General features: G+C 32.6%; 1 protein-coding gene across 4 annotated transcripts in view; it reads left to right on the top strand.

Moving 5' to 3' along the window:
* LOC133179167 (myosin-IIIb-like) overlaps positions 1–26,666 on the top strand; it is a 56,773-nt gene that overhangs the window by 6,004 nt on the left and 24,103 nt on the right. For all 4 annotated transcript variants that reach the window (XM_061313950.1, XM_061313951.1, XM_061313947.1 and 1 more), the window contains exons 4-16: positions 3,685–3,761; positions 9,420–9,565; positions 13,845–13,910; positions 15,384–15,474; positions 16,516–16,674; positions 21,907–22,023; positions 22,178–22,282; positions 23,862–23,945; positions 24,208–24,358; positions 25,508–25,559; positions 25,665–25,760; positions 26,011–26,122; positions 26,285–26,414. In XM_061313950.1, coding sequence (XP_061169934.1) covers positions 3,685–3,761; positions 9,420–9,565; positions 13,845–13,910; positions 15,384–15,474; positions 16,516–16,674; positions 21,907–22,023; positions 22,178–22,282; positions 23,862–23,945; positions 24,208–24,358; positions 25,508–25,559; positions 25,665–25,760; positions 26,011–26,122; positions 26,285–26,414 — 1,386 coding nt within the window. The remainder of the gene's footprint in view (positions 1–3,684; positions 3,762–9,419; positions 9,566–13,844; positions 13,911–15,383; positions 15,475–16,515; positions 16,675–21,906; positions 22,024–22,177; positions 22,283–23,861; positions 23,946–24,207; positions 24,359–25,507; positions 25,560–25,664; positions 25,761–26,010; positions 26,123–26,284; positions 26,415–26,666) is intronic.

The following is a 26,666-nucleotide window of genomic DNA, read 5'->3' as shown; positions in this document are numbered from 1 at the left end:
AAATTGGAGTACATATCACAACTTGGTATCGACCAAATTCAGCTTAGTTTTTTCAATGCCCCTGTGAGTGTTTTTTTTTGGTTTGAAAATCCCTAAATTTCAAGCAGTAAATAATGACAAATTTAAATAGTACACTTAGAAAAAAAAATAATGATTTGTACAAAATACTTGATGTTGATTGATGATATAGATATATATACAAATAAATTAATTCTTGCCATTTAATGTACTTTTCATTAATATATCTGTCTTCTTCAGTTTTGATAACTCATTTCATGCAGTTATTTAATGAAAATGTATCGATTTCATTTATTTTCTTAATGCATAATTTAAGTATATAAAAATATATATATATATATATTATACAGAAGAACATCTTGATCATTTTCATGAAAATAGCAGTAAAATCATACATGTAATTGTATCTGGTTGATATATTCATTCTGAATGCACACAATCCGTTAAAATCAATAATGCAAAACACAATAAACAGAAAACTTGGAAAATAAACGTGATGAAAGGGAAATAGAAAAACACAAAATCTGAGAGGGTACACCCATAATATGACAGTATACAAGCAGAACAGGATAGAATACCCACTTAATAAAAAATATTGCAGATTCTGTGCCTATACCTGTAGCTTTCTTAGTTCAATGAAAGCTGAAATTGTTCATATTAACCAATACAAACATTTTTAAAAAAAACAGCAACATCAAAATAAAATCAATTTTGTCTTGATGAATTCAACGTCAAAAAATGAGTCAGAGTACAGGTAAACTTTGTTATCTCGACATCGACGGGACCATCGGAAAATGTCGAGATATCCGAGGTGTCGAGATATCAGAGTTGAGACTTGACGTCCAAGATTTCACTGCATAACCAAACACATACATGTGTATAAGCTTATTATATGTACATGACTTCAATGTAGACTGTAGGTCAACTTATTTCAGCAATCCCTCTATTTTTATTAAAAATCTAAGAAGTTATTTTTAAAAATCATATTTATAAAGCCTGTTCTTTCTCTTTATCGAAATCGTTCTAAATTTTTGTAGTTTTCCATCCAGCATTCGCGTTACTTGCTTTTTTGTCAGAACAGGGTACGAAATGCGCTCTATAAACTTCGAACTGAACCGTATAAACATGATAAAGTCGACATCCGAGATACGAACACATATTAAATGCGTAATTTTTTTTTTTTCTTATTTCATTCAGGAAGAATGTGCATTAATATTAATTTTTTAAGAGATTTGTGTATCTAAACTAATGTAGTGATATTACAGATGCATGAATTACGGATGATTCGGTAAATCATGTCATTAATCGGATTATTTCCTGTTGAATGCATTTTAACTACAAAATATTATTAGAACATCGCTTAATTCTTTAGTTTGAATTTATTCAATATGTTTATTATTCTTTGTAATTAAGTTATCTTTTTTCAATTTTAAAAGTTATGTTAGGTTTCGACATAAATAAACACCTGTAAATTTAAGCAGAATCGTGTAGATTTATCAGTGATATTACCCAAACTGAACATTAAGCAATTAACGTCTCAAAGACGCTGAGGGGGCTTTGGATTCACCTACAAACACAGTCTATAGAATTAATTAAGCAGCGTGCAGTCATAACATGGGTGTGAAAGGTGTGAATTTTTGACGACGTCGAGATACCCGGAGCCGCCCGTGCGTGACGAGCGACCCTATCTGACAAACAGTTAGGTTCAGTGGAGCAGAAAATTGCCGACATATACCAGGTAAATTTTGCTCTTGGGACTGTGAATATACGTCGAGATAACCAGGGTTGTCGAGATAACCGAGGTCGACATATCAGAGTTTTTGCAAATCATTTATATAGTAAATACTGCCGGGACCGCGGACGGACATCGACATATCCCAGGTTGTCGACATATCAGATGTCGAGATACCGAAGTTTACCTGTATATACATTTGCAGTAACTTGTGGTATAAAGATACCTTTCTTTTAAGGAAAACAATGTTAGGTATGCTCATTTAAATAATATTCATAACTGGACTTAAGTCAGTTTAATAAATGCCTAACTTTAAGTAGAGACCTTTATTTTAGCTCACCTAAGCTGAAGGATCACATGAGCTTTACTGATCAAAATTTGTCCATCTGTCATCTTAAACTTTTCACACTTTTATTTTCTCCTGAACAACTTGGCCAATTCCAACCAAACTTGGCACAGAACATCCTTGGATGAAGGGGATTCAAGTTTGTTCAAATGAATGGCCTTGTCCTCTTTCAAGAGATAATTAAGATTTAGTAAAAATTTGAATAGAACTGACTTAGACCAGGTTAGATAAAATTTATATGGAAGCTTCATTATGTAGTGTATAGATTCAAGTTTGTCCAAATCATTACCCAGGAGGTAGGTTGGAGCCACAACAGGGATCAAAGTTTTAGAGTACATAGGAATATATAGGAAAAATCTTTACAAATCTTTTTTTTTTCAAGAATAGCAAAGTCATGATTAGTCATATTTATATTAAAGCAACCTCAGGTAGTGTAGTTTTTAGTTTGTTCAAATTATGGCCCCTGGGGGTATGGTGGGGCAACAGTAGGATATCAAAATTTTATATAAAAATATATAGGGAAAAATCTTAATACTTCCTCTTATGAACAACAAAGTCATTATTAGTCATACTGATATGCAAGCATCCTCAGATAATTTAAATTTAAGTATGTTCAGATCAGTGCCATGGGGAATAATTGAGGCTATAATAGCTAGGATATCAGAGTTTTACAAGAGAGTAGGAAGAAATCAATTTGAGATTGGCAAGGCAAAACTAAGTAAATCATATATTTTAAAAAACAAAACATATCTAAGTTATTTGGAATCATTTTTAACTTTTCTTGCGCTCCGAGGTTTAGGGTTGGGCCAAAATCAGAGATCCAAATTTTACATGATGCATGTGTACAGGAAAATATCTTCTCCAGAACAGCAGGGTGATCATGTTGATTGTATTGATAGTGAAGCATCCTAATGCTGTGTATAGATTCAACTTTAAATCATACCTCTCTTAGGGTGCTAGATTTTGGTTCACAATATGGAATCAAAAGTTTTATGAAATTAAAGAGGGAAATTTAAAAAAAAAAAAACAGATTTGTTGATAATGAACAGCAGGGCCAAAGTGACTCAGGTGAGTGTTGTGGCCCATGGGCCTCTTGTTTTCAAGGGTAATGTGAAATGCCTGACAATTCAAACAATATATCAATGACAATATACCTCTCCAACTGTGTGGAATGAGATAAAGTTTACACTGAAATTTTATGTTTCGTATAAAGAAGGAAGTTTAAAGTGTCCCACGTATAAAACATAAATATTTATGAGAATTTAACATTGATTTCCTGACTGTACATCATTGAAAAGTTGTCCTATGAAGAAATGATGTAGAATTAAGCTGAACACAACAGCAAGATCTCATTCAATTTAGATATATGCTGCTATACACATGTATAAAATAGTTTCCAACATTTGTTATTTTCAGCCCTAACTCAAGTCTCATGGTGTGATTTAATCAAATACAGAAAGTGAAGTTCATTATAAGCACCTAGATTGCAGGTTTTAGCTTTTTGGAGAGGAATTTTTCTGAACAAAAAATTTACTGTTTCGTTTTTAAAGAATTTGAGATCTGATTTTTTCCCTCTTGTTCGTGACAGGTGTGTCGGGACACCTACCCAGTACCCTGGCAAGAAAGAACACATCTGTAGGGACTCCCTATTGGATGGCCCCAGAGGTAAGATCAATCATATAGCAATGAAGATAAATATTAGCGGTAGAAAGTACTCATTTATATAGAGCATTTTGTTTAATAGAAATCTTGTGTTTTGATTGGGAATGATACATCATGTATATGAGGCCGAGTACCATTTGACATGAAACTTTCAGTTTGATCATTGTTTATTTTTGATATTTTCAAAAAAAAAAGGCAGTCAAAATTTCAATTACATTGGTGATGTTGAATGTAATTTTGCATTTAAAAATGATGAAGAAAGGGCCCAATAAGGTTGAAGAGATCCAATGTTGATCACAGGGGATCAAGTCTATTAACTTGTCAATACCCGATGCTGAGAGTCTTAGATGTATATGTATCATAAACTTTGTTTTTCCTGTTCATAAATGGGCCTGTTCTCTGTGCTGTTGACACTTTAGGATAGTGATTTGTGTATTGAATGAATCTGAAAAGTGGTGGATTTTTTTCTTGACATGTATATATAGAGTAAAACACATGGTTATATAGCAAACAGTCTTATACATGTAATGAATTCACACTAATAGTGATTTTCATTCTCAATGATTTTGAAATGGTTTCTGAACTTAATGGATATAACAAATTATATTTATACAATGAATTACATTTATAATGAATCCAAATTGTTCATTCCTGGTACTTTGCTATAAGCATGCTTTACTGTACTGGCTATTGATAATAACCTGCTCCTGTCCTTTAGCTGTGCTGTGATGTACGTGTTCTCTATTTTAAGATCGTAAGAATGACTGTAATCTATTTAAATACAGCTCCAGTATTGTGAGAGAAAATGCTTTGTCAATGAATAGTCTAGGTTTAGAGGTCTAGTGGTTATAGGGTAATAATTTAATTTTGTTTGTATTCTTGCCTCTGATTGGTTAATATCCAAAAAGGAACTCAAATTATTTCTGTATAACCTGGTTTGGTATGGGGACACCCCCCCCTGACAACCAGCTGAATTATCTGTATCCATACAATCCTCTCATTTCCGGTCCTCGAGATTCATGGAAAATTCCAGATTTAATAAACGTACCTTTAACTTCAAACGATAATTCGCTCTTACCACATGTGAAAAGGCTGCTAGGCCTATGTATCAGTTTTTACCTTCCCTTGCTTCCCATCACTTCCGTTACTTCCGTTACTAAGGTTGTATTATTGAGCAGCAAATTTGAACTTATAAAAAGCAACGAAATTTTAAACCCATAGTTATTTCATGATTTTAAAATTAAATTATAAGGAATGACTCTAATTCTTGGCCAAATTATTCGAGTATAACCTGGTTTGGGTCAGTTTACGCTGTTTTATAATCCGCTTCGTGGATTATAAAGCGTAAACTGACCCAAACCAGGTTATACTCGAATAATTTGGCCAAGAAATAGAGTCATTCCTAAAATACTTCATAGTTTGATGGTTTGAATCCAAGCAGTGCCACTTCACCTGATGTCCTAAGCATGTGCAGTCCTAACTTGTACCACCTTTTTTCAGTCTATACTTATATGTATTAAATAGTTTTCAAAGAAAGAAATCATATTGCAGGCCATTTCCATTATCATCATCAAGGAAGAGGAATGAGGGTAGGGAGGGTCAAAGATAGGGGCCTGTCCACATATACCTGTGGATCTGATCATAAGTGGGGGGGAGGGGGTAATAAAAAAAATTTTTTGTTATCATTGGTTATAGTTTTTTTTTGATGATTTTATTAACCTTTGTTACAGAAAGAAGCCATTTTAAATCAGATTACATTCCTATATTTTTTTTTAAACAGATCGATCTAGAGATTTTAAAAAAATTATTTTGAAGGTATATAAAGATTAACTTTCAGAAACTCTCCCTCATTTGCATATTTATCTGCCTTAAGTGATTTAATGTTCGTTCCTCAATCCTCTATGTACATGTTGGAGCTATTGTGTCAATAGTGCACGTCATCTGTAGACATGGCTCTATAATGAACACTATATGCAGCTGCTTACATTTGTGATATAGTTTAATGTAGAATTGAGAAATTCAGGAAACATGGACATCTGAAGGTAAGAAAATGGTAGTTTGATATTAAATTTGAATCAATTTAATTTCTTGAATTTCTGTGTACATGTATAAATTGCCACTAAAACACAAGAGTTAAATATATGACTGTTAAGATTAAGATTCTGTTTTTTTTATTCATTTATTTTTTTTTTATTTACAATAAACAAATTTATTAATTTTTCAAAATAAACAGATCGAATGACAGTATTGTGGTGTATGAGCTGGGAATGGCTATTAATCTTATTAGACACATTGAATGCATTACCATCAAATTCAATTCATTCAATAATACAAAATCACAACTAATTTGAGATCATTAATTGTTACAACATATAATTCAATAAATTTATCCATTTCCGGGAAAATTTGAACTTTTTTCATCCATATTTCATGAGATTATTCATAATCGCTGGACAACAGTTTTGAGTTCACAACAGAAAAATGCTGATCGAAAACCGGTAAATAATCTATACCATGGCATAGGTAGAACTGCATACCTGCTAGCTAGGTGTCAGATTTATTCAGTAAAATATTTTATTTGATACACAATGTGCCTGGTAGCTAAATGTTTTGCAACTTTTTTTATGACTAATTAATGAACTTTTTTAAGTAGAATCTTAACTGGATAAACTTTTTATAGGCTAGTTGTCATATTAATTTGCTTAATAATTTCATTCACTGAGAAAATATAGGAGACCAAGACTAGTGATAAGGGAGAGTCGATAAATTATCATATTGTTTCTTACATGTGGTATTCCTCCATGAAAAAAAGTTGAGTGATTGTTACTATGTGATTTTATTGCAAAACCAGTCATAAACAGATTGGTTCATAGATAATTATAAAAAACAGAAAACAAAATAGATAACCACAACAATTTCTGATCGACTGGGGCTTAATTTACCAAGACTTACACATCATCAAAAATAACAATCCTCCGAGAAGCAGATGTCTACCAGATTTAAACCCACAACACTTTTTAATGTATTAGAGTAAAGACAGGCTGGCTCTCTCTCTGTTGTGTCAACTCTTACATAAGCTGATTATATAGAAGATTTATCACTGTCAGCCCACCCATTAAAATCTCGAAAAAAAACCCAAACTATTGTAATACACTGAATCGATAGCCAATGGATATAACCAAGATAACAAGTATGTATTTTGTAAGACTTAATTACTTCCTTTGTAAGATTAGAAATTGCTAAGTATAATGTTTTAAATCATTAACTATAATGCTGTTAATTAATGTACATATAAGGACAAGATTTCACTGCTAAGGATGGAAGCAAAGGGGGTGGGGGGTGGGGGGGTCCACATCAACTCTCAACTCTAAAAGATATGTCAGATGTTGAAATTTTTTTACAAGCAAAATTTTTAAAAATGTAATTGACGTTCCATTTAAAGAGGGATCCATGTTTCATAGGGGGTCCATTTTTCTTACTTTTACATAGAAATTTTAAATCTGAAAATTGAAGGGTATACCGGCCCCCTCCCCCTTTTGAACCATACCTGATTTCTTTTCATAGCTTTTGTTTTAATCTATTTCAACAAAAGAATCATTTCTACATGATCATGTAAATTGCAATCTTTCAACAAATTAGTTCTGTACAAGAAGTAAATATTAAGATCTATACAGCTTTTATACCTGTATGCACTAGTGTACAATTAGCAACATGCATATGAAAAGGAAAATTATGTTTCTGTTTTTTATTTTTTTGTGTTCAGTAGATATTGCTTTTTTTTTTTTTACCTTGATCTTTCATAAATGACCTTGAGAACTTGGGTAGTATTACAGGTACTATAATAATGGCTGAAGAAGCTGATATTCTAGGAACTTCAGATTAAAAATCTCCCTACTAATAGACAGTCAAAATCCAAATATCTTGAACTCGCTGTCATACTCCATGTAATAGACAGTCAAATATTATCAAAATCCAAATTTCTTGAATATATGTTGGAAGACTAATGAGCAATTAAAGATATATGAGGGATCAGAATTGAGAGTTAGGACTCTCTGACTGCTGATCCAATCCCTTGTGATATGCATCTTTATTATATGATTGAATAATTCCCATCTCTCTGATTGGCTGAGATCCAACAATGTTAGAAAAATACTACGTTATATTGACCTGCACGTGACCTTCCAGGTCAATATAAGGTATTATTTCCAGGTCAATATAAGGAATTATTTATTCAACATTGGACCAAAAATAGATAATCATATAAGAAAACAGTTATTGCTGTTTTTTGAGGTTAATACGATGATTTAGACACCTTCGAAGTACAATATTCACCTCACCTTTCGGGCTCTGTGAATATTGTACTCTTCAGGTGTCTAAATCATCATATTGACCTCAAAAAACAGCTATAATTGTGTACTATTTGAGAGTCTTAAGGTGAAATACATGTATACCTGTATATTATGGAAGGATGATTAAAACAGAGAACATTTTATTATTAAAAATTATCAAGGAATAAAAGCAGACAAAAAAGAACATGGATTGCAGTATTCATTGACAGAATTTAGAAATTTGTTTTTCAAAAGTAAGAAAAATGGAGGTCTGGAATAAATGAAATATATGTATATATTCCTTGAGGCTTTCTTAAAATATTTCACCATATTCAGCTCGATCAGTATAGATTTTAACAGCTAATTAACTGCATAGATTAATTTATAATGATTTGCCAAGATGAAATTAATGTGCTGTCAGGAACATATTTAACAAATGCCATTATGATGGTGCTGCTTTTTAAATTGTTAGTGTCCTTGATTTTTGATTGTCTGTCTGCAACCTACATGTAGCTCATCAGTGAATGAGGTCATCAAACCCAGACGGCTATGCCTCATTGGCTTAAGAGGTGGTCATCCATTTTACTGTGTAGATCCCAACTGCGATAAGCTTTTTACAGAAGGTGTAAGTGATTTTAGGTTGTAAACCAGCAATCAAGACATTTTCATTGTCAAAACAACTGACATGTATTTAGTCTGAAGGGTGCATGTTGTGAATTAAGGCAGTCTCAGTTGTTCTTTATAAGTATTTCTTCCTGGTTCCAAAAGAATTTGTCAGATCTGAAGGTTTGTGTGTGTAAGATTGATATGAATTTCATTGATTAGAAATGTATTATAGAAATAGGTATTTTTATCCTTTAGTTAAAGTGACCATTTTGTAAGTAACTGAATTGAGAATTTTTTATCCTTAGTTAAAGTGCATGAAGTCAGTTTGAATGTGGACTTATTTGTGGTAAAAAGTGTATCTTTTGTGTGACTGACCATGTTTTTGAATGAGTCTTGATTTTAAAGTGCTTTTAAATGGGTGCTAAGTATTTGATTTCTGAAGCGTTTGGAGAATCCATTGTTGGATGTGTGATAATGATGTCACAAATTACCTCCAGCATTTTCTCAATTTGTTGAAGAGATCAAGGCACAATAACTTTATCTGATATTTCTTCTCATTTCTTAATTGTGGTATTTGGACAATTTTTTTCATAATATTTATTCATTTTTTCCTGCAAAAGAAATGTTGAGGGTGTTTTGCTTTTCATATTCAAAATTTGTAAGATTAATTTCTATTGGGTACCATATACATGTATTATTACTTATACAATTATGTTTTATTTTACAGGTAATTGCTTGTGAGAGACAGTTGGAATACAATTATGACATTCGCTGTGATATTTGGTCCCTGGGTATAACTGCTATAGAACTGGCGGATGGGGAACCACCCTTGTCTGACCTACATCCTATGAGAGCTCTGTTTAAAATCCCAAGGTATGGCATCACTGCTATTTAACATCCATATTAGGAATAACACAGAACTTCAGCATAAATTGTAGCATTTCTGGATATGGTTTTACTTTCTTTATATTTTAATGTAGTAAACATTTTTTTTATGACACACCTAGCTTTTTAAGTAACTTGGTTGCACAGTATCATATAATTAATTTGCATGATTTTGATACAGTATATAGCTCATTGACATGCTGTGTAAAATTTATGTACATGTAGGCACTCAAAAAAGTGCATAACATTAAATACTAAAAAGGAATTTGATGGAAGGATCGATGGAAAGTTTTAGATTAAATGTGGAGATTTGAGTGTTTTGAGACAAATGCAAGACTTGGGGGGGGGGGGGGGGATTTTTTTTTTTTTTTAAATTCATGTTTTTCCTTGCTGGTTACAATTGATGTCAACCAAAAAATGCAAAGATGGTACAAAAGAATCTGCTTGAGGTTTTCAAGGAAAAATGGTGTAACATAAAATGCAATCTGATTAATTTGGTGGCTCATTGGTTAGAGCCCCTGCATCAGATTAGCCTATGTTTCTGATGACCTGTAAGCAGTGAGATGTTGAATGTTTTTAATGAGCTATTAATCATTGAGATGTTGAATGTTACTGATGAGCTATAAGCAGTGAATTGAATATTACTAATGAGGTATAATTAATAGGATGTTGAATGTCTCTGATGAGCTGTAAGCAGTGAGATGTTGAATGTTTCTGATGAAGTGTAAGCAGTGAATTGTTGATTGTTACTGATGACATGTAAGCAGTGAGATGTTGAATGTTTCTGATGACCTGTAAGCAGTGAGATGTTGAATGTTACTGATGACCTGTAAGCAGTGAGATGTTGAATGTTACTGATGGCCTGTAAGCAGTGAGATGTTTAATGTTACTGATGACCTGTAAGCAGTGAGATGTTGAATGTTACTGATGACCTGTAAGCAGTGAGATGTTGAATGTTACTGATGACCTGTAAGCAGTGAGATGTTTAATGTTACTGATGACCTGTAAGCTGTGAGATATGTTGAATGTTTATGATGACCAGTAAGCAGTGAGATGTTGAATGTTTCTGATGACCTGTAAACAGTGAGATGTTGAATGTTTCTGATGACCTGTAAGCAGTGAGATGTTTAATATTACTGATGACCTGTAAGCATTTAGATGTTTAATGTTTCTGCTGACCTGTAAGCAGTGAGATGTTTAATGTTTTACATGACTTATAAGCAGTAAGTTACTGAAAATGTTTTTATTTACTTATAAAAAGTTTGATGTTTTTTGTGAGTTATTGGGAATGATGATTTGTTGAAACTTTTCTGATTTTTGGTAAGTAGTGAGATGTTTGATGTAGTGAATTGTCAGTTGTGATATTTTTATGTGTATAATAAGCTGTAGGAAGTGAGATGCTTGACTTTTATGGTCATGTCTTACTTTTCTGGTGAGCTGTCAGCACTTGCTGAGATGTTGAATATTTCTGGGAACCTGTTTATTGATATGGGGTTTTGTATGCAGTTTTATATCTAATGTTCCTGGTAAAATGTAAGCAATGAGAGGTAGATATTTCTGGTGAGTTGGTTGCTGTTCTAGTGAGTTTTATGTTTTGAGATTTTGTGAGCTTTTAGAAATAAGATGAGATGCCAAATTTTTTTGGTAATTTGTAAGCTTGACATGTAAGAAATAAGATGTTTAAAATGTCTGATAAGTTGTAAAAGGAAGATTTAATTGTTAAGCATTGAGGTATTTTGTGGATTTTTGTGAGACCTGAGCATTCACAGAACCTAATAGAGTGAGCAAAAACTTTTGTGGAAAATTTGGAGTCTATGGTAAATGAAATAAAATGCTAAAAATGCAATAAATAAGTATTGAATTATTACCATCTTTATTTGAAAGAACTTGGGAGTCTTATGAGCACCAAAATGTGGGTATGTGACAGAGTTTTAAGATAAGTTATTAAAACATACGTAACTCCTAGCATGCACAGCAGTTTAATATTGCATGTCATGCTATTCCATTTATCATCAACATCAATTTCCATCATCATAAATTAACATCTTTTCCTCACTAAATGATTTTTTGATTAGCTTTTTTAACTTAGTTTGTAGAGATCTAGTTAACTTTTTGTGTATCTTCTAGTCTGTTGAATAACGAGATCAGGTAAGCTTGAGATATGGTGTGGCTGCCTCTCTATTCAGCATGCTGCCACCCTCTAGTTTTCTATTCTATGCTGATTTTTCTTCTGTTTGAGCTACATCTTTAATATATGGCATGCTGTTGCTGATGCTGCATCTGATGTATTTTCCACATATTGATTTAATATATTATTTTGCATTTCTTTTCTACATGTCAGAAAAGAATTTATGGATTATAGTTCCAAGCTTAGTTTTTGAGTTTCTTTTCGTTTTCTTTTCTATACTCATTTCTTTATTTTATAAGTTGTTTTAGTTTTATTGTTTCTTTTTTGTTATGGGTTTGTGGTCATCAGTACAATTTTCAGGTTGTATAATATATTTGATCATATGTTTCATATAGTTTTCAAGTCAAAATTTTGATATTGTATGTAAGATTCTGATCTCTGTGCTATATTAAGTTATTAATAAATGTTCTTCATCTTTGATATATATTATACAGTGTATATATATATATAAACTATGTACATGTATAGGTTTTAATCAGTGTGGTTACTGGAATTAAGGCTTAAGTCAAACAAATTTTTTTTAGAGATATCATAAAATTCAAATTCTATTAGCTTTCAATCAATTTATTGGTCAGTTAAATCATTTTCAAGTTTACTTTAGAAAACAGTTTAACTTATGAAATATAATCAGTATTTTGGGTTTTGAGTTTGTAGTTGTTGGCAAATGATCATCTTTTATTTGATGCTGATAAATATATTTACAATTTTGTTTGGTGTATTTGAATTTTCTCTGTACTATGTGACCCTAATATGTAAGTCAAATGTCTTAATTTTTTGGAGGGAAAGTGAAGTCAATGTAAACAAATTTATGAATTTAATTCCACAGGTAACCCTATAACATGCTATTAGTAATTCTCAATGTTGACTTTCTCTTTTCCTACAACCTACTAGAATAAACTTGGCAGGCATTGCTAAATTATAGTGCAAATCTTATATTGTAGAATTATCATGATTATTTATAAATAAATTAGCATCCTAGTAGAACAAGCCTGGCACTGCTAAATTATAGTAAAGATCTTATATTGTAGAATTATATATAAATAAAGTTAGCATTGCTTTATTATACCCTAGATTTAGTAGATAGTATTTGAGTGCTATAAATCAATTTTCCTTCCAGCTAGGCTATGGTCACAGTAATTTTATTCTAAAACATGATTGACTCTATTCAGACCTCTTAGCTGATGATCCAAATTATTGTCCAGCACTTTCGTAAAAGTGCAGGGACTTTGCTATTTTTGTTCCATTATTTTTATTCCAAAATACTGGTACATGTATATGTGCAATGATTATTTTTCACATTTTTTCAGTCTGTTTTCTTTTTTTTTTTTAAAAACTTACGTTGCTTATACGAACAGCAAACTTTCACTTAATGTTAGACTTAATATGAAGGCAGTTGAAAAAAAAATTGTTACAAATGAAGGTTGGTTTTAAGGAGGTAGGATAGACATGGATTTATTAAAAGATTTCAACACATATTTGCTGAAATTGTGTTCTTAGACCTTGTTGATGAGATACTAATTAATTTATAAAAAATGAAACCAGTATTCTAGAGAACAGTAGGAGATTATTCAAGAACTATTTCTTAGCAAAAACAAAAAACAAAAACAAACAAATAAATAAACAAACAAAACAAAAACTAAAAAGAAATACTAAGCAAAAAAACAAAAAAACAAAAAAAAAGAACAACCAAATAAACATGAAAAAAATTATAATAATAACAAGCAGGCAAAAACAAGTAGATATCCGGTAAGATTTCTTTATGAGGTAATTTATTGATAATTAAATACCAGGGTAATGTTTGATGTTTGTAAAACTTCAGATTACATTAATCTTCAACAATCTTATCAGTTGATGGGTACATGTACATGTTCTTTGGCGTGGTTATGATGAGATGGCAATGATCTAGTTAATACAAGACAGACTTTGATTTTCGATATGATGAAGAGCTAATTATGCTTATTCTGCATGCAATAAATCAGAATTTCTCCTGGTATGTAATGTGGAATTTTTCTTCCTTTGATGGCTGTATATGTGCCTTCGATTTACCTCCGTAGTGATTTGTTTTATTTCGCTCTGCAGAAATCCACAGCCTCAGCTGGTTAATCCAGATCAATGGTCAGATGATTTCAAAGACTTCATAGCACAGTAAGTAAATTACAGAACAGTCATTTTATGGGGACTTTTCATAAATACAAGAAGCAATGAATTAGATAATTGCATATTAAAAACAGATTTGTATTATAATGACATTGAATTTTTTGATTGCTTCAAGCCTATTTCATTTTTAGAGTTTAAAAGAATAAGTCTTGACTGACTTCTGAAGAATGCATTAACTTTCAAATATCAGAATATACTCAGTTTTTATACCCCCGCTCCGAAGGAGAGGGGGGTAAACTGTTTTACCCTTGTGTGTCTGTCTGTGTATCCGTGTGTCTGTCCATAACAAATTTTCGTCGCAGTTTTCTCAGCAACTACTCATCACAGATGCTTGAAATTTTAGCACACTCTTTGTCTAGGCATGCCATATGGTCGGATTCATTTTTACACAAATCTGATATCAGCTTCCTGTTTATCTGTGCATCTGTCTGTAACAAATTTTCGTTGCAGTTTTCTCAGCAACTACTCATTAGCACATTCTTTGTCTAGGATTTCTATATGGTAAGATTCATTTTTGTACAAATCTGATGTCAACTTCCTGTTTATCCGTGCATCTGTCCATACCAAATTTCTCAGCAACTACTCATTGCATGTGCTTGAAACTTTAGCACAATCTTTTTCTGGGCATGCCATATGGTGGGATTCATGAGAGCATATATTCATATCAGAGCGGGTATTACTAGTGAGCATTGGCTCACAGACTTCTTGTTGCTTATACTTCTTTTGCATTTTAAATAACTTACATAGTAAGAGGTTGGAAAGATTTAAATGTATAAGCTAGGTAGGAGAGTTTAATTGAAATGGGATAATTAACATCAAATGTAGACAGACTTATTTAGTAAGAATTGTTAGATGATCATGCAGGCTGTATGTCATGTCACCTACTGAAACATTAATGAAGGCCTAGGATGTATTCATGATTGTTTGCCATCAAAATGATTATAGCTATCCATGGTTATAATGAGGGATTTTCATCAGCTGTAAAGTGTAAACCAACAGCATTATAATAACAAAATGTGGATTAAAATAAAAAAATTGGTTATTGCATGTCACTTTCATGATCTGAATGAATTCGTTATAAGCATTGTAAGTGAGTTTTCTTGTACTTTTCGCATTCAGATATTTAATGAATTGAGAAATGAAATTTATGGATTAGCCAAGAGTGAACTTACATTCTGCAGATCAGCTAATATTGGATCAGTTACCAGTTTGTTGTTGTGTGATGGGAATTTTATTTGACCTAGGAGTTTCATTTAATGACCAGTGTTTCCAGATACTTGAAGTACTAATTTAGGGCTATTGTCGCTTGTAGTAAAAATGTGAAGAGCTGAAAATCAAAGACAATTAGTCTGTAGATTCACACATTAAAACTACTTCTTGTGTTCTTCTGTCTACCAGCATTTTTATCAGTGGACTAGCCATGGGTCTATATAGTTACTAGGGTGAAATTCTTTATTCTAGGTGTCTGGTCAAAGATTTTGAAGCTCGTCCATTTGCCCAGGATCTTCTTCAGCATCCATTAATTGCAAAACTACCCAAAGATATTTCACAGGTAAGTACAACTGTCCTTGATTTCGAAAAATGCAGGGAAGCACTTCAGTTACCTAAATCTGGTTTGTACAATAAAGATGGTAATTAAAGGAGAAAAAAGTGAATACTTCATTGTCATGATTGTGAATTAGGGATCTGCAGTGCCAAATAAAAAATATCCTCATAAAGATAAACTGTGGAAAAACATATTTATTACAGTAAAATACAGTAATTTAACCCTTGAATAAAGATATTTTTCACAGGTGATATTTTCACAGTGAAAATATCAAAAGTGATATTTTTACTGTGAAAATATAAAGATTGTGGCAAAACTCCTGATTTTCCTTCCTTTTCTGAAGAGTGCGATAATTAAGAAAAATTGATACTCCCTGTAGATAGTGAGCTGAGTAAATGAACCATCCTGATACAGACTAAAACTGCCAAAGTTTGTACTCCAAATATGTCGTTCAGATCCATGTTTCAATTTTTTGATCTCGCAGTCACTTAGCTATGACATCTTACAACTGCGCAACTATGATGTCACAGCGTACAATATTACGTTACGAAAAGACAGAGGTAAAAGGAAATTAAATCAAAGAAAATGTAATAAACAGAAAATACAATGTTTTGTAGTTGGATATGTAATTCATTTCACTCAAGAGAAAGGATTATTTGATATTTTCACCCCCTGCTTCACAGTTGTAAAAATATTAAAAAATGAATTTTGTCCTACTCTTGAAGTTAATTCCACATCCAGCTAGAAAACATTGAATATCCTCCATATATACATGTATATACAATGTACTTGGTTATAAAGAAGTCACTGTGACCTCAGATTTTGCTTCCTTATAACTGATTCTGTATATCCATGTTGAAAAACGAAAGTCCTCTACGGATTTGTAAAAAATTCCTTATAATGGAGATTCTGTATATCCAAGTAAAAAACAGTGAAAGTCCTCTATTTAATTCTTATAACTGAGATTTTCTTATAAGCGAGTTCTTTATTTCCAAGTTTTACTGTAACATCAATAGTATATGAATTATATTTGTTGCCTGGGAACAGTTTCAGAGAAGACTGAGAGAACTGACCTCTAAAATGGAGACAACTATTCATGAACCTGAAATAACGGCCAAAAAAGGAAAACTGAAATCCAGACGCAAATCTCGAAAAGGGAACATCAAAACAAGTGATGATTTAGCCACTCTGGAGAATCTGGATGAGGTGAGTGTGACACTCTGTAATGGTAATTCCATATTTACAGAAAATTCCTTATTAAAATAACTTACTAGTTACTCTGTCTGTGATAGATACATGTGTGTTTGATGAGGAAGTGTACTCTGTTTTTTTCTATAAGAACCTTGAAGAAAAAATTAACATGCATGTGCAAGCTTAATGAACTTTGATGATAAAAGCTTTAATTACTTTCTGTTGGATTTTCTTTTATCTGTGCTGTAATGTAAGAGTCTGTAAAATTTTCCATGCATTTAGCATGATTGTTTTGAAAAGCTAAGTTCCTGAAAGCAAATGCTTTTTCTTACGTGAGAAATATTCATTAGATTTTATTGATATTGACCACACTGAATAAGCTTACATATACTAATATTCACTACCTGGCTTAAAGCTCTTTTTCATGAACTTCAAGAATAAGCTGCAAAATGGATATACACTGTATGATTAAAACATGTCTTAAATGCCCTTTTTTAGCTCACCTGAGCCAAAGGCTCAAGTGAGATTTTCTGACCGAAATTTGTTTATTGTCTGTCATCTTTGTTGTTGTCATACATGTAGTTGTAAACTTTTCACATTTTTGAATTCTTTTCCTATTTTCCATTTGACCAATTTCAATGAAACTTGGCACAAAGTATTTTTGAATAAAGAGGATTCAAGTTCATCCTAAAAAGGGCCACACCCTCTTTCAAGGAAAGATAATCAAGAAATAGTGAAAATTGAGTGGTCTCATTTAAAAATCTTCTTCTCAAGAACTTGCATAGAAGCTTTCAGCTATACAGACCCTGAAACGTGCTACTACCCCACACGCTCGCTGCACGAACGGTACACGCTCGCTACACGGTTTGCACGAAACGCTGCACGGTTTACACGAAACGCTACACGGTTTGCACGAAACGCTACACGGTTTACACGAAACGCTTTACACGAAAGGCTGCACGGTTTACACGAAAGCCTGCACGAAACGCTTTGTACACGTTTCTCACACGATTCTCGCACGCTTTGGCCTCGATCTGGATTTTCTATTCGGAATCTCTCGGACTTTATTTAAATTATTACGGATTAATCAAAGATTAGTTAAGAATTGCAATCATTCTGATTAAATTAAGATTAAACCTCGCTTCACCAGTACTATATTAACAGATAAAATACTCAATGTTCAGTTGTAATTAATTAATAGTTGTCATTGAGTATGTGACCCGCCCGGTGAAATGCCAATCATCGTCTATGTACAAACCTTTTTCATTAGACTCTAAATTACGCACTGAAAAAAGAAAAATATTTGTAATTCATAATCTTTTATAGCATTCAATGTTTTGATAGTAAAAAGTCGTTTTTATTACTGACAAATAAACTCAGTTATTGATTTGAAAAACAAACGAATAAATTGCGTATGATTTCTGTAAACGGATTGATTTTCTTTTCCTTTCTTTTTAATTATTGATTAATTCATTTTTTAATTTAGTAAATAAATAATTTCATTTGATTAAATTAGGTTCTGCTTATAAATTGCAAAGGTAATAAGTACATGAACACTGCATCAAACAAGAATATTTTGCGTGAAAAGGGGGGGGGGGGGGTTAGATTACCGAGATCTTACTTCTATACCTGGATAAATATAACGGGCACTTGTTTCAGTAAGCATACCATTGGAAAAAAAATTATTATAGAAACAAATGCTCGTTCTAAGAAAAAAAGATATCCATATCTCCAGCGGGACCCGATACATGTACATTTAACTCGTTAAATGCATTTTATTCAGAATGGTAAATATATCGTTTCATAACAGAGTTGAACTTTAATTTATCATAAAATTTTATATGGTAGAGAAGCCGGGGGATAGACCCGATACATGTACATTTAACTCGTTAAATGCATTTTATTCAGAATGGTAAATATATCGTTTCATAACAGAGTTGAACTTTAATTTATCATAAAATTTTATATGGTAGAGAAGCCGGGGGATAGGTATTGTAATTCTTTAGTTCTCTTTTGAGGCATTGTGTTTATCAAATAAAAACAATATATCCATCACTTTGTAAAATCCTTGATTTCAAACCCCGTCTAGCCAAAATAAAAAAATGTAATCAATAGTCGCGGCTCTTAACAATACATTCAATATACATGTATACATGTCCAATGACCAAAAACTAAAAAAAAAAATATGCTCTAGAACTGCGTGATTAATAAATCAACTAATACATAATTATTCAGGATTTATTTCTTTATAATTTTTTGTTCACGAATACACTGGCAAATTAATTCACTGTTTACAGACAATCGGTTAAATTTAAGAAATAAAATCCATGGGTATTTATTTCTACCCATTAAATACTAATAAAACAATTTAATTCATGAATTATTGTCGGTTGTCATCTTAGCCATGATTGACAAGAGGTAATATATGTAGCAGAACACGTCTTCAGTTCCCGGCACGCGGAGTCCGTGACCGCTGTTGTAAATGACCTTGATCACAGTCGTAAGAAGAGTGTTGGAAGTGTAAAGAAGATTTCAATGTATTTTTAAGGGGTGCATCGGGCATCTTTAAAAAGAAAATTATTTATAAAAACGTGTTAACAAAAACTCAAAGTTTGTGTTTTCATTTGAACCCCCCCCCCCCCCCCCCCCCGGAAATATTTAACCCTATATTTGCCGATGCATGCATATGTGAATTATGATTCCTTTATATGACAATTTTTTTGCATAAAAAGACTATAAATGACTCATCATTTCAAAATTATTTGTATCACAATCTTGTAATATAAGAAAATTTTGTTCGTTTATAAAGAAAAAAAATTAATTGTGTTCCCCGACCTAGAATTCCTATACTTCACATGTATAGCAACGCACTAAATTTTGTGTTTTATTTTTCACGCCTGCCTTATCTGTCTATTATTTTATATTAATTACCCATATGTTCTTGTAATCTCTATATACCATAATTGTAAAATGATGAAGAGATTCTAATAAATGAATGAAAAGGACAAGACCGGATTCCTGATGAATTTTCTTTAAAAAAAAATGTTCAGCATTGCTCCCTTTAAAAAATGTATTAAATCAAATACCTTAACATTGGTGTGCATATAATTAATTACTTTTAACACATTTTCTTTCCATCTTTATTTAAATAAAAAAAGAAAGAAAATCAAACAAATGTGAAATACATTACCGAGTAATTTTATTTTGTTGTTTCCGTATTTTTTTTTCTTAAAATACCACCGGTATGATATATCCGAATAATATTAGTAACAAACACAAAATGACATGTTAATCCATCAATAGCCATATCTAAAATAAAATGACTTCCGAATGAATCCTACACGTTTCTCACACGATTCTTGCACGAAAGTCGCACGTTTCTCACACGGTTCTTACACGAAAGTCGCACGTTTCTCACACGCTTCTCGCACGCTCGCTACACGGTTTGCACGAAACGCTTTGGAGCTTACACGAAACGCTGCACGGTTTACACGAAACGCTACACGGTTTGCACGAAACGCTGCACGGTTTACACGAAACGCTACACGGTTTGCACGAAACGAAAAGCGCACGAAAGTTACACGCTTTTTTGGGGTAGTAGCACGTTTCAGGGTCTGTAGTATTGATTCAAGTTGGGTGGGGCCACATCAAGGAGATCAAAGATTTGCATGGGAAAAATATAGGAAAAAAATGTTTTAAAATCTTCTGAAGATTGTTTTTTCCAAATCATTGCTTCCAAGGAGTAATTTGGAGCTATAATAGCTAGGAGACAAAAGTTTTACATGTACATGGTTTTATATAGGGACAAATTTTTAAATATCTTCTGAAGAAAGCAGGGTGATAATTAATTATATAATATATACAATATGGAAGCATTCTCAAGTGATGTAGAATTGAGTGTGTTCAAATCAAGTCTCAAGGGGATAGGGTAGGACCACACTATGAGATGAGAGTTTTACAAGGAAATATGTTTTACTGTAAAAAAAAAAGTCTTTCAAAAGTCTTTTTCTACAGAACAGCTAAGCCATGTTAGTCATATTGATATTAAAGCATCCCATTATGTGTGGATTCAAATTTGGTTAAATCATAACCCCTTGTGGTTAGGTAGGGGGCCACAATTCAGGGTCAAAATTTTTCATGGAAGAAAGGGAAAACATTTGTTTAAAAAATCTTCTGAAGAACAGAAGGACCAAGTTGACCTAGGTGAGTATTGTGGCCCATGGGCCTCTTGTTTGAATTTTAAAAAATCAACAATACTATGGAATAAGCCATTAGTCTTTTTAGCTCACCTGAGCCAAAGGCTCAAGTGAGCTTTTCTGATTGAAATTTGCCCGTTGTCCGTCCTTGTTGTCGTTGTAAACTTTTCACATTTTCATCTTCATCTCAAACACCACTGGGCCAATTTCAATCAAACGTGCCACAAAATATCTTTGGGTAAAGGGGATTTAAGTTTGTTCAAATGAAGGGCCACCCTTCTTCCAAGGGGAGATAATTATGAATTCATGAAAAATTTATGGCATCATTTAAAAACCTTTTGCTCAAGAACCACTGTACTAGAAAATATGAAACTTATGTGGAATCATCCTCATGTAGTGTAGATTCAAGTTTGTTCAAATTATGTCCCCCGGGGTTAGGATGGGATCACAGTGGGCATTCAGAGTTTTACATAGGAATACATAGGGAAAAATCTTCTTCTCAAGAACAGCAAAGCCATGATAAGTCATGTTTATATGGAAGCATTCTCAGAAGTGTAAAATCAAGTTTGTTCATTTTATGGATGGCCACAATGCATGATCAAAGTTTTACATATATAGGAGTACATAGGGAAAATCTTTAAAAATCTTATTCTCAAGAACAGCAAAGCCATGATTGCTCATATATAATAAAATAAAAGCATCCTCAGGTAATGTAGATTCAAATTTGTTCAAATCATGACCCCCCAGGAGTATAAACGGGCCATAACAGGGGATCATAGTTATACAAAGAAATATAAAGGCTATATCTATCAATAAAAATTTCATCTTAAGAACAGCAGAGCCAGTATTAGTCATATTAATTCAAAAGCATCCTTAGGTGGTGTAGATGCAAGTTTGTTCAAATCATCCCCCCTCCCCCCATCCCCACCCCAACCCTGAAACCACTTTTATATTTAAACTTTTCAATACTGAACTGATTTCTGTTTTTTCCTTGCCAAGGTGCTCAGGTGAGCGATGTGGCCCATGGGCCTCTTGTTTTTGTGTGTTTTAGGAGACAATTGTATCCCAACTAGAGTGTCGTTACAGTCAAGGTCAGATCTACACATACATAGGGGATATACTGCTGGCAGTCAACCCCTTCAGACCACTGACTATTTATACTGAGGAGGTGAGTGAAACTGCTCTATTGTACATACATGCATTCTGCAGAATAATGTATTGAATATTGAATTTTTCTTGGGAACACCTGTATCATTTTTCGTGTATATTTTAAAAAAAAATTATATTGTGACATGGTGTTTATGAGTTATCCCTCTTTATAGTACTCCAAGAGATACATGAATGCTGGCAAGGAAGACAACCCTCCTCATATTTTTGCCGTTGCCGACCAATCCTACCAGAGTATGATGCACAACAGAAAGAACCAGGTAAGATTACCTGTATCAGGTGTGTCACCAAGGTAAGATTACCTGTATCAGGTTTGTCACCAAGGTAAGATTACCTTACAGTGGCTGCAACGTTATTGTTGACAAACCAATTGTGTAGAATCGTTCGTGTAACGTGCGTGATCGTTCGTGTAACGTGCGAGATCGTGCGTGTAACAGACTCAATCGTTTGTGGTTTTAATCGTGCGTGATTGTGCATTAAGAAACGTGTAAATTTCGTTTTGTAAATTTTTATTGGAATGTTATTTGTTATACAAGCATTTCTCTTGTCTGTTTTTTTTTTTTATCCAATTAAAATAAATAAAGCACGATTTACATAATTGAAAGCAGAACGAACTAATTATCGCTTGGAAATAAGCACTATAGTAAGTCGTACAATATTGTGTTCTTGTCAAATAGCGTGATTTTTTGTGATAAACCGGACTTAGATGTTTAAGGATTTTTTTCTCTGATGTTAATTATGTTTACTGCTAATTATGTTAAAGATATTTTTAAAATCAATAGATCAAAAATAGATATTTTTACAAACATAAATAAACAATTCTCAATGCTTATATAAATATTTAGTCGGCAAATATACATGCACACGACATGATTGTCGAGGTTTTGTTTATCAATGTTTTATCTGGAGCTTACTTTTAATTATTTTTATAAATTCTGCAAATAAATGATATGTAAAATAATTGTTGATTTTAGAGATTCACAAATGGAAACATGGATATAACTCATAATTTAAATAAATTCATTTTCATGCCAATAGGCATTTTTTTTTTTCAAACTTATCCCTTTCTGCATATTATGAAATCCAATTCAATCAAAACTCACGATCCACCTACATGTACAACTTCTGATAAAAGACAAAAATAAGTTTTCTGAAGTCGAAGGATTACGTAAATAATTATTTGTAATCTAAAATAATTAATAAGTCTTGCATGTATTTAGTTCCAGAAATACCCTTTTCTATTTTTTTTTCTTTTTTTTTTTTTTCATTTTTCAAAGTCGATGAAATAATATCAATAATTATTTCAAATCTAAAATAAGTATTAAGCCTTATTTCGTTTTGAGAAAATCCATTCCTAAAGAATTTGAACTATTTTGCGTGAAGAATCGTGCGTTTGCGTTAGCAATCGTGTAAGATCGTGTATTGTGTAGAATCGTGTGCGTGAAGGATCGTTCGTGTAACAGATTTTATCGTGCGTTAATCGTGCGGAATCGTTCGTGTAACGTGATCGTTCGTGTAAGTTGTCAACAATAACTTTGCAGCCACTGTATCAGGTGTGTTACCAAGGTAAGATTACCTGTATTAGGTGTGTCACCAAGGTAAGATTACCTGTATCAGGTGTGTCACCATGGTAAGATTACCTGTATCAGGTGTGTTACCAAGGTAAGATTACCTGTATCAGGTGTGTTACCAAGGTAAGATTACCTGTATCAGGTGTGTTACCAAGGTAAGATTACCTGTATCAGGTGTGTAGACAAACTTTGATCTTATATCTGGATGATATAGAAAGATATTTCATTGAGTTTTATTAAAATTAGAATTGTATTCTCTTTGTTGCAGTGTATTGTTATCAGTGGTGAATCAGGGGCTGGTAAAACGGAGAGTGCTAATTTATTGGTCCAGCAGCTGACACAACTCGGCAAGGTAGGAACAGACATACTGGTCAAGGAATTGATCAGAATGAAATGTATAAAGTAAAAAAAAAAAAGATATTGCTTATATTCTTCACTGAATAACCAAACTTGGTAAGGTAGGACAGATCATTGGATAACAGAAACTTAATGAATTCATGGTAATATATTTAAAGGAAATGGCAAATGCATGTACACAAAACATTTTGAACTACCATGAGATAGATTCCCATTTCTTTATGTAAATGAAGCATTTTTCTATGTTATGCAAACAGGCGGCCAACAGAACCCTTGAGGACAGAATCCTACAGGTGAATCCTCTGATGGAAGCCTTTGGTAATGCTAGAACTGTCATCAATGACAACTCAAGTCGATTTGGAAAGTACCTAGAAATGTTCTTTACTCGAAATGGGATGGTCATCGGAGGTATTTTAATTCTTAGACTTTACAGATATTTTTAATCCAAAACATGTGATAAAAAGCCTATTATACCTAGAAGTAACAAACTTTCTCTCCCTGTCTGCTGAATTAGAAATGCTTATTTTTTGTACGTGTTCCATTTTACTTACATGTAGTTGGGTGATCATCATTAGCTTTGTATAGATGATGAATATCTGGAATTGTTTTTCCTGTGTTGATTTTTAGCTCCTCTAGGTGAAAACCACAAGATCTTATGCGATAGTATAAAGGTGTCTGTCATCTGTCAATCTGTCTGTCTTTCTGATTATCTGGGAACAATATTTTTTAATGCTACCTCTCTTACAATTGTGGTCATAAATTTTAAACTATCCCTAATACAGTTTTGGTTCAATTTCAATAAAATTGAATTGGTAGACTACATCAATGAATAGCTTTTGTCATGGTTACTAAAAATAGAAATTTCAGTGATCTCTTTCAAATGCTACTCCGACGACATTTCTTTCTGATTTCCATATAACATGGCACATAAGTAGACTACACTAAGATATATATTCATCAGTTTCTTATTTCAATGAGCAATGATGATATGGTTACTTAAATATATAAATTTCTGTCATCTCTTTCAAATGCTACTCTGATGACAGTTTTGGTCCCATATCAATAGAACATGGTACACAAGTAAACTACAAATTTTATACATATATATCAATTTATGGTTTTAGATGAACGGTATTGCCATGGTAAATAAAAACAGAATTTTTCCTGAATATCTTTCAAATTCTTACTTCCATAGTTTTTTACTCAAATTCAGTAGTACTTGGTGTACACCAAGGTACATAATTTTCATTGGTTTAAGATTTAGGTGAGTGATGATTTAATGGTGATAAAAGTAGAATAATTTCTTAGAATCTTTCAAAATTCTACTCCTCCCACAGCTGGTCTGATTTAATTTCAGTAAAGATGGTACAAGTAAAGACAAAACTAGGATACATAATTGTTGAAAGTAAAAAAAAATGTGTTTGTAGACTAGATGCAACTTTTTCCTCCACTCTGTAATAAGTACAAATCATTAGAGCAACACTCTCATCAGAGTCTACTGGTCCCCCCCCCCCTTTTTTTTTTGTATTTTTCATGTTTCATTTTCTTTATTTACAGCCAAAATCACTGAATACCTGTTAGAGAAGTCTAGAGTTATTTCACAAGCAGCGTAAGTCTGTCTAGCATTTTCTATTCTACATAGCAGTTTGAATTTTTATTGTTGGACATGAACATATATGTTAACATAAAATTCTTATTACTACATGTATTACAGGAAAGAGCAAAATTTCCATGTGTTCTACTACATTTATGATGGACTGAGTTCCTCAGAGAGGGCAGAATATAACCTGAAAGAAAACACAAGATACAAGTAATCAATTCAGTATTTCAATCTTACATCTCAAGTCATTGAAACCCAATCTAAAATTGCATTTTTCAAAAGAGCTTGAAAGGCTTTTTATCAAAAATTTCACACAATATTCTTTCTTAGGGCACACTCTCAAGGCCTCTTTTTCAAGGTCCTTGCTAAAAAGACGTTGTAGCTGTTGAGTAATTTTCATTCATCCATGTGATGGAAACATTTTTTAAGGAGTTGAATATTTACAAATATGTATTTATAGATATATTGATGAGTATAGCAGTCAGCCACCAGATGTCTCTTCCATCTCGGTAAACAGGGTCAAGTTCAAGGCCATACAACATTGCTTTGACATCATTGGATTCAAACCAGAGGTACTTGGACATTTGACTTAATACCAACAAGTGACATGTATTGTATTGTTATGAATATTTTTGTTTATTTCATTGGACTTTAAGAGATTGATAAAAGATTTTCATTAGTAATTCAGATTTTGGAGGATTATATTGTAATTTGAGTATTGATTGATACTTTAGGAAGTGAAAGCAGTGTACAGTGTTATCTGTGCAATATTACATACGGGTAACATAGAGTTTGAGGAGAAAGAGAACACAGACCACAAAGGAGACAGTTGTGTTATCACCAATATGGAACTTGTCAACACCAGTAAGTTACCTCTGTAACTTAACACTAAATCTTATCTCGGTCATTTGTGTCACTCAAGTCACTTAGGTGACCCTTTGCTTTTCATTCTCATCAATCTTCCATTGTTTCATGACTTCTGAACATATTCAGCTTATTCTCAAAGAGGGTAGGACTTGTTTCTACTGATTTTGATGTATAGAATTTATGGGTAAAGGAAACAAAGATTATACATTTGCTACTCTCTCACTGGAGTCTGAAGGATAGGGCCTAAAC

The sequence above is a fragment of the Saccostrea echinata genome, unplaced genomic scaffold (genome assembly GCF_033153115.1).
Source record: "Saccostrea echinata isolate AGI-Se365-2 ecotype Australia unplaced genomic scaffold, CSIRO_AGI_Sech_v1 ptg000004l, whole genome shotgun sequence".
Classification (NCBI taxonomy): Eukaryota; Metazoa; Mollusca; class Bivalvia; order Ostreida; family Ostreidae; genus Saccostrea; species Saccostrea echinata.
This window is presented reverse-complemented; position numbering and strand designations above follow the sequence as displayed.